Source organism: Dryobates pubescens, chromosome 16, assembly GCF_014839835.1.
Source record: "Dryobates pubescens isolate bDryPub1 chromosome 16, bDryPub1.pri, whole genome shotgun sequence".
Classification (NCBI taxonomy): Eukaryota; Metazoa; Chordata; class Aves; order Piciformes; family Picidae; genus Dryobates; species Dryobates pubescens.
In genome coordinates, this window is record NC_071627.1 from 13222794 (window position 1) to 13232250 (window position 9457).

Here is a 9457-nt window from a genome sequence, read left to right on the forward strand (position 1 = left end):
ACTCGTAGTAAACACTACTCCAGAGTCACTTACAACACGTACCAACCAGCTCCCCCAAAACACCCTGCTCTCAAGAACCACCTACAAAGCAAGCCCTCCTGCAGCCCTGTTTAAAGAGTTAAATTCCAGGTATGTTTGAATCTCCCTGCAAATACCCTTATCTCTTTAAATGCAGTTATTAAACAAACTGCTGAGTGCTTCCTACGCCGAATCTTCTTCTCCATGTAAGGCAAATGCAAAACCCAGCAAAGCTAAAACTCCACTGCAGCTTAAATGCAATTCTAGAAATTTACCCAGCAACCCGAGTTATTTTTGTGCATAACATTTGAGTAACACCAGGGAGGAAAAAAAACACCAAAACCACCCACCCCAGAGCAATCGATCCCCTAACTCTTGAGAAAGCAGCAGCTTTTGCATACACAGAAATTACTTCCTTCTAGACCTCTTCCTTCTGCATGGATCCTTCTGCCACGCACTCAGTTTTCCTTCTAGGTTGTGTCTTAGAATTGGTACAGATCTATTTCTCTTTTCAAGCATGCCAGCTCCCCTCCTCTTTTTTCTCCCCCCCACTTTAATCCCAGTAGTTGAGCACTGTGTTAAAACTACTATCCCGCTGTAAAATACTCACACCCCGGCACTGTCTGACCAGACACACGGGCAAGACATGACACCCCCTCTCCTCCTCTCCCCCCAAACCAAGGGGCATGCACACAGTCATGCTAAACATCCTGGTAGTATTTTAATAAAGAGCAAGGAAAAACCAATTACCTTGAATAGCCATTAGAGAAAGCAGGTCTGCCAGAGAGGTTGAGCGTTCCCAAAGGAGCTAACGTCTCATCCCCAGATCCCTGGCACCTATTCCAATTGTCTGAACTGGCAGGAAGAGATGGAATGATATTAAAAATTGGTTTCTGATCCTGCTGCTGAGAGAGCGATGCAGTATTTAAATCATAGTGATACATCTGTCCCCCAGAGGTACTGACACCATGGATAGAGATGGCAGAGACTTTAGTACCCAGCAGATTCGACCCAGAGAAGTTTGCCTGACAATAAATTGGGCCCATGTTTTCTTGCTTTATGCCAGGAGTACAGAGTTCAATGAAGTCTTCCTTTTCTGTTTTCACTTGAGGCATTGGCATTTTGGAACTGGGTAAAAGGTCACCACGGTCATTAATTTTAGGTTTAGTGTCAGATAAAATAGGAGGCTTGCAGTCTTCACCAAGGGTTCCTTCCAGGAGGAATGCATCATCTGCAGATATAGGGGACAGCAAGCCACCGTCATCGAGCAAGGGGTCAAGCCTCCACGGGCTCCCATTGGGCTCTTTGCCAGGAGACACCGGCGGCAATTCTAAATCCTGGAGGATATCCAGGGTGCTTTGGTCTTCAGAGAACAACTTCAAGTTGCCACCATTCGAGCCAACCTGGCTTTGGACTGCAGTTCCTGACTCCAGAGGGACATTGCGGGCAGCCATGCCTGGGAAATCCGGCTCAAGAGGCACCTCAGAAGATCCGGCTCCCTTCGAGTCCTCGGCCAGGCTCGAGGACTTGTTCAAGTTGGCAATACTTTCTTCCAGGAGCCTGAAGTCCGTTTCCCCAGAAGAGACGGCGATTTGGCCCTGCTGCGAAAATCCAAGGTCGTTTCCCATCACTTTGGAGTCTGTTTCACACATGTACAGTCCCATCGAGAGCGACACCGCCTTGGAGAGGTCTGGCTGAGGCACATTGTTTACTAATCCTTTTGAAAAGTCAGCCAAAGCAGGTTGCTGACTGGAATCTGACTGAGAAGATGCAGGGAGAGGAGATGTAGACACAGGGCCTTGGACAGTAGCTCCACCCCTGAAGGGTGGATGGAAGTCCATCACAATCCCTCCTTTGGTACTGAGGAGCGCATTTTTCCTCGCGTCGTCTTGATCAGACGAGTGAAGCAATTCTTTGGAATCCATTACTGTAACATTAGCTATAAAAAGATCAGAAGCATTCAAAGTTAGCACAGCAAGGATATTTTAATAACAGCTTTAAAAAAGAGAGAGAAAAGTCTAAATCATTAGCCTGGAGAACCTGGTTTAACTGCCCTTTTAACAAAACACAGCAAATCACGCTACCAGCTGGCATGTGCCACATCCTTCTCAGCCCCAAACCGGGTTTGGTTTTAATGTTTCTGACTGGTAACAAGGATGCTTATTTTTTGAAAGCTTGCTATACCTAAAGTGGTAATTCTGCCTGCATACAACTCTGAATCATGCTACAGCACATCTTTCTCATCACTCTCTAACTCTGTACCCATCCCAGCAAGAAACAGAATGGTTAAAAATACCCAATGCACACATTTTGGAAGGCAGCTTTCCCTGGTATTTAATTACATCTTGAGCAGGGCTGGGGAGAAAGACATTGATCACCTTTGCTGAGTCTGTCCTCTCTTTTCTGCAGGTGAGGATTCATCCCAACAGGTACTGAACCTCCAGAGCCTCCCAAACCAACCAGACAAAATCCAAGTGGTTTGTTCTTGTCCAGGAGCTACACAACCTCTCCACCATGAAACACGCAGTCTGCTATCTTTGCACAGGTTCAGCTTAAAAATGCAACTGCTGAACCTTGAAATTCAAGACAATTCAAGAACCTTGAAACTCAAGACAATTCCTTAAATTAATCTGAAGTTTATAAATAAAAGACATGTAAAATTAGAGTTGAATTTTCACTAGCTTGAAACACCCTTAACAGCTCATAGCCATCCTCCAAACACACTGAACACTGAAAACAAATCCCCCAAGTTTCATCTGTTTGTTATTTATTTTCAGCACAGAACATAAATATTTGGAGAATCACTGTAAATTCTTCCTATACTGTTTGTCTATGGCCCAACACTACGAGCAAACAGCCAGCAGCCGTCAGCTCACACCCCCCCCCTCCAACCCATCAGAGGAGGCAATGCCTAAGTTAAAGCCTGGCGATGGAATTATCCATTAAACAGAGAGACCCAAGAGCGCTCACAACAACTTCATGGTCGTCTTAATTATAAACCTGCCGTCTCTGCCACCCATTTTCTCCAGCCTGCTGATGAAGGATGGAGGCTGCTGCCGTCTCCATGCCAAAGTTAAAGCTGCGATCAACAAGAAGTCCCCACGTGTAAAAAAATTTAAGGTGGCCCCAGCGAGTTTTGGCCTGGGTGAAATGTCCTGAGCTCGAGAAGCTCAACACGAAAACCTTTCACAGTCCTTGGACATGGTTCTGTGCGGCTCCTCTGCGGCTCCGAGCAGAGGGTCTCACACCCGAGGCGCCAGGTCTTGGTGGGCCATGCTTAAGGGAGCTAAGCTCCCATCAAGCCAACTGGGACCACGGCTCATGGTGCAGGACAGGGTTGAGGCAGCCCCTCCAAACCTTACAGATTGCTGAGAAATCTCACTGGGCTGTTTAAGGTGGACACTGCAAGAGTCATTGGAAAACAAATCCTAACTATCTACCTCCAGTTTTACCTTTGGGGGTATTTTGTTCGTTCATGATTTTTTTCCCTAAAGCTTATTTTTTTACATGCAGGGGAGGGAAAATGCAGTTATTCCATCTGACAATTTCCCCAGCGTCCAAAAACACAAAAAAAAACCCAGCAGCGAACCACCCAGCGTAGGAAACGTGTCAAAAATCAGCGAGTCTGCTCAAAGTGGGGAGGTAGAAGTGGGGGCAGGAAAGCTGCGGACACTTAAAACTGCCGGATTACACCCAATTCTGCTGTGCAAAGTAGAGTTTTCAGAGCAATGTGCCGAGACCTGTTGAGCTGTCTCCTTGGCACACCCACTTCTGCAAAACCAGACCAGCCCACGGCTGCGCTCCGGGCTCCGCTCCCCCTTTTCTCGCCCTCCCCCCGCCCCGGCCCTGCAGACCCCGCTTTCCCCGGCCAACACCCCGGGACGAAGAGCAGGAGCGGCCGGGCAGCCGGACCGGAGCTGGGGTGGGGAGGGGGCCCCCGCCTCCCGCAGCTCGGAGATTGGGCATGGGGATCCCCGCAGCCTCGCCGCTTCCCTCCGTGAACACCCACCTCGGGGGCAGCTCCTGGCTCCGCCGTGTCCCCTCCTGTCCCACCCCAGGATCCTTCCGGGGGCGGCTCAGCTCAGCTAGGCTCGGCTTCCCCTCACCCCCCCGCCCCGCGATCGGGGCATTCCTGCGGGGGCACCGCTGCCTCCCCCGCGGCCGCCTCCCGGGAACTTCCCAGGGTTAAGGCTGAGCTGGGCTTGGCCGCTGCCCCCCGCGGGACCCCTCGGTTCGCTTACCTCGTCCAGGGGAGGGCGCTGGGGCTCCTTCAGCCGCCAACTGCCATCGCGCCCCGAGGGCGGCAGTGGCTGGAAGGGGCAAAGAAGCGGGCGGGGGCGAGGAAGTCAACAGCCGCCCCTCCGGGGGCCGCGGCGGCGGCCAGCACCTTTCCCCACGCTCCTCCTCCTGCCGCCGGACCGAGACCCTGACCTACTCCTCGCCCGCCACCGCCGCGGCGCCCCCTCCGTTAATTGGCGCTAATTGCCTCCGCGGACTTCGCCCCCCGCCCCCCCGCTTCTTCTTCTTCTCCTCCTCCTGCCTTCCCTCCGCGCCTCCCCGTCCCGTCCCTCCGCCGGGCAGCGCCGCGCTCGGCAGTGCTCTGTCCCCGCCACAAAATGGAGGACGGCGGCGGCCTCCTCCTCCTCCCCTTCCCCCTCCCTCTCTCCCTCCCTCCTCCCGCCTCCCCGACGTGGAGAGGGAGTGGAGACAGCCGCGGCACGGCGAGGGGCGGCCGCCGCAGCCTGGCAGCTCCCGCTGCCCCGGCGCACTTCGCCCCGACACGGCTGGGCACGGCACAGCACAGCGCAGCCCGCCGGCACTCGCAGCCCCTCGCCCAGCACCGTGGGGCAGCGGCCACCGGGGCTCAAGCGAGGGGGAACGGTGCAACCTGTTGGCTGAGACGGGCAACTGCAGCCGGCGGGGGGCTGCCGGCCGCGCCGCTTCTCGCCTCCCTTACCGGACGGCCCCGGCTCTCCGTCCCCGCCGCATTACTCCTGTTGCCGGCGCCAGCCCTGGGTGACCGCCGAGGTCGCCACGCTTCTTTCCTCTTTCGGTTCCTCAGCTTCCTACCCGGAGGGACGGCGCTGAGCCAGAGGAGGGCTCACCCTCGGTCACCTCCACCCAGGGTTCTTGCCCTCGGTCTGGCCATAACGAACCTTACAGCAGTGCCGTGATGGTGGGGTAGGGTCTGCCTGAGCTCTCCCTTCGCCCCGCGGTGGGCTCCAGGGGGAGAAGCCGCTCCCCCGTGGGCAGCTTCCGAGGAGAGTCCTGCGCTGGAGAGAGGCAAAAAGCCACGGGAAAGCTGCCCAGGGGCTCGGGGATCAGTTCTAAAGAAGGGTGGAAGCTGGGATGGATGGTTTGGGGGCAAATCCTTGGGGGGGGAGGCAAAAAAAGGCAAAAAACCCACTCGAAATAGGTGAGGAAGTGAGACACTAAGCGAACAGGGGCAGACACGGTTGTCCTCTGGCAAGCACTGAAGGGATGGATGTTTTCATTGAGAAATAGGAGTGAACTCCACAAAAAGACAGTAGCCTTTTAGTGAGAAGTTAACAGATTTTTGTCAATTTTTTTAAATCAAAAAAGCAACTGAGTAGTGCAGTGCTCTGGAGCTCTGTGTTTAGAGGCATGGAAGAAGGAAGAGCTGGTGGTGGGACATCCCCAGCAGCTGGGTTTGCCTGCTCCCGGGACAGCTCAGCTTCACCAGCTGCTCCTGTGTGACAGCACATTTCTGAAGAAGAAAAGATCAGAAGTTGTCAGTACAGAAGCAGATATGGAGTTAAAAATACTAATGGAGTAAAACAACAAAAGAGAAAATTTTTCTACCTTGGAGAAGTGGAGGGGGAGGAGATGGCCCTTTGGCTGTAGAACATCATGGGTTTGGTTCTCCCTGGAACTGGCAGAAATCCAAGTGATGGAGGGAAGAGAAATGGGAATTGTCTTCCTCTGAATCCCATAATTGTTTTGGTTGGAAAATATCTCCAAGATCATTGAGTCCAACCTAACACCACCATGGCCATTAAACCATGTCCCCAAGTGCCATGTCTACACATTCAACACCTCCAGGGACAGAGACTCCACCACCTCCCTGGGCAGCCTGTTCTAATGTCTAACCACTCTTGCAGTGAAGAAATTGTTCATGTCCAACCTAAACCTCCCCTGGCACAATTTCAGGCTCTTTTCTCCCATTCTGTCACCAGATAGAAGGGAGAAGAGACCAACCCCCACCTGTCTCCAACCTCCTTTCAGAGACTTGTAGGTAACAACTCATCATTCAGATTAGAGACACTTAAGTGAACTTGGAGATAACAAGCAGGCAATGCTTGCACTGGGACTGTGCTGAGGAGCAGCATCAAGAATTGGTTATCATGGCACCTCATCAATTTCTTTCCATGATCCAGCTTACATCCCTGAGAGGGGTTCTTTCCAGCACTTCAAAGGCAGGTTTGGAGATTCTTCCACAAGGAAAGGCTGAGTACAAGCTCAGATTTTTAAGGCCCAATTAATCTGCCCCTGTTTTATTTGAAGTTACGCCGTTTTTACACGCCACATTGACTTTTGGAAGCTATCGATTTGCCTTTAAAAATGCAAAATAAATGCATGCAACGTTAGCTTAATGTTCATTGATGTTCCACAAACGATGAAAAATGGCTCTACATTTCTTGCTATTTCTCTGCAGTCTCCCTTAATCTAATGGGTTTTTGAAGGATGGATTTAAACCGGCTCTTCAAACTGTCTTCTGGTGTTTCTGGAGTGAAGCGATCAATTTACAGCTAGCAGGAAACCCTTCTTCACATGCAAGGAAAACAGAACAGCAGAAGGTCCAGTTCTGGTGCCCTCAGCATGAGAGGGACATGGGCCTGCTAGAGTGGGTCCAGAGGAGGCCACAAAGATGACCAGAGGGCTGGAGCACCTCCCATCTAGGGACAGGCTAGGAGAGTTTGCTCTGTTCAGGCTGGGGAAGAGAAGGCTCTAGGAAGACCTTCCAGGACCTGAAGTGAGCTACAGGAGAGCTGGGGAGGAACTTTTCACAAGGGTTTGTAGTGACAGGATGAGGGGCAATGGTTTTGAGCTGGAAGAGGGGAGATTTAGACTGGAGAGTAGGAAGAAATTCTTTACAGTGAGGGTGGTGAGACACAGGAATAGGATGCCCAGAGAGGTGGAGTTGTCACCATCCCTGGAAGTGATCAAGAAATGCATGGACATGGCCCCTGGGGAGATGGTTTTATGACCATGGTAGTGTCAGGTTGATGGTTGGACTGGATGATCTTAGAGGTCTTTCTCAACCGAGGCAATCCTGTACGCTTCTGGGACTAGGCCTGGAAAATTTGCTTCACTTTCTGTAGTAGAATATTCACAGAACAATAAACTATCTTGCTTTTGGGGACCCTTCTGCCTCTGAGGCTGGGTATACTCAAATTTGAGGTATATACAGGGGAGACATCAGCCTGCTGTGACACTATGAAGTGCTACTTTCCCTGAACTTCTGCAGTTTGAGGGAGCTCATCTACCAAAGCTGTTTATTTCTAAGACATTTAGATGAGAACATCTGTTTATAAACACACACTCAGATGGTTAATTACAGCTGGTTTCACACAGTAATGGGGAGGACATTCCTTTCCTAATGAATAACTCCATAGCTTCATATCATCTTTAATCCAAAAGGACCCCAGTTTAGACAGCAGTACAGAATTTATTCACCAGCATCAGCCAGGGACATGACACAGCAGTGCAGAAGAGCAAGCAGAGGACATCATACAAGCTTCCCATCCTGGGAATATTAGGAAGAAAATCTGGAGATTGGGAAGAAATTCTTGACAGTGAGGGTGGTGAGACACAAGAACAGGTTGCTCAGAGAGGTTGTGGATGCCCCTCCCTGGAGGTGTTCAAGCCCAGGTTGGATGAAGCCTTGAGCAACCTGATTTAGCAGAAGGTGTCCCTGCCCATGGCAGGGGGGTTGGAACTGGATGATCTTTAAGATCCCTTCCAACCAAAACCATTCTGTGATTCTATGAATCTATGAATACTGGGGCAGGACAATATGTGCAGAAGTGGGCTCTGGCCAGGGCAAAGCCATTCACCTTCTTACTCTCCTGAAGGATGTTTCTCACTTGTGGCTAAGCACAGCAGCATTCAGAAAATCCTTTAGGCTGGAAAAGCATTTTCAGACCATCCACTCCAACCATGAATCCAACACTCTCAAGTCTGCTGCTGAACTGTGTCCCTTAGCACCACACATACACATCTTTCAAATCCCTCCAAGAGTGGGGCCTCCAACACTACCCTGGGCAGGCTGTTCTGGGGCTTGACAACCTTTCCAGGGATGAAGTTGTTCCAGGGCAGGTTTAGGTTGGACATTAGAAGAAACTTCTTCGCTAAAAGGGCTCTCAAATACTGGAGCAGGCTGCCCAGGGAGGTGGTTGAATCCCCATCCCTGGAAGGGTTTCCAAGAAGCAAGGATGTCATCCTGAGGGTCATGGTTTAGCACCAGCCTTGGTAGAGTTAGAGTCTGGTTGAACTCCATGATCTTAGAGGTCTTTTTGAACCCAAACAATTCTATGATTCTTTTCTTTGATTATGTGAATAACATCAAAATGTTTTAATTGCCAATTTTGACCTTTCTGTTTCTTGCATTCGCCTTTCGCCCTGGGTTATTTTATATCCACATTTAAAATACAGAACTGCTTACAGTCAGATGAGATGAAGGTTCATGCACTGTTGTGACAGTGTCATCAAAATCCTCTGCTAACAAATTTCCCTACCCTGTTATCAAGATATCTCGAGGCTGATCAGACAGCAGAGCTCATCCCCCTGCACAGAGCTGCTCGGTTTCTTACCGCAGGAACGTTGTTAGTCCCCAGAAGAAAATTCTTTCTACAGCTTGTGGTTCATCTTCAATCATAGAATGGTTTGCATTGGAAGGGACTTTGAAGATCATTGAGTTCCAACCCCTGGCACAATTTCAGGCCATTTCCTTTTGTTCTGTCACCTGATACTGGGGAGAATTCTTCTCCTGAAAAAGCCCCTCATGACCCTCTTAGGTACATCCATGGGTAAAGCCTTTGAGCCCTCTGCAACTGCAACAACTTCATGTCAAGGAAGGCAGCCTGCACATCCAACCTTCAACTTAAGACCACCATGGCCATCAAACCATAGAATCATAGAATCAATAAGGTTGGAAAAAACCTCAAAGATCATCAAGTCCAACCTGTCACTCAACACCTCATGACTACTAAACCATGGCACCAAGTGCCGCATCCAATCCCCTCTTGAACACCTCCAGGGACAGGGACTCCACCAGCTCCCTGGGCAGCCCATTCCAATGGCCAACAACTCTCTCTGTGAAGAGCTTTCTCCTCACCTAGAGCCTGAACCATCCCCTGAAGGGCTATGTCCACACATTTCTTGAACACCTAAATGTATAAACGCTCTGTGCACATAA

At 50.6% G+C, this 9457-nt stretch overlaps 1 protein-coding gene across 1 annotated transcript in view; it reads right to left on the reverse strand.

The window, feature by feature from the left end:
• The window catches only part of NR3C1 (nuclear receptor subfamily 3 group C member 1), an 87821-nt gene extending 83241 nt beyond the window's left edge, over positions 1–4580 (reverse strand). The window contains exons 1-2 of the mRNA XM_054168490.1: positions 4260–4580; positions 769–1957 (exon numbers count right to left, since the gene is read on the reverse strand). Coding sequence (XP_054024465.1) covers positions 769–1943 — 1175 coding nt within the window. The 5' untranslated portion in view covers positions 1944–1957; positions 4260–4580. The remainder of the gene's footprint in view (positions 1–768; positions 1958–4259) is intronic.
• Between the last annotated feature and the right edge of the window lie 4877 nt (positions 4581–9457).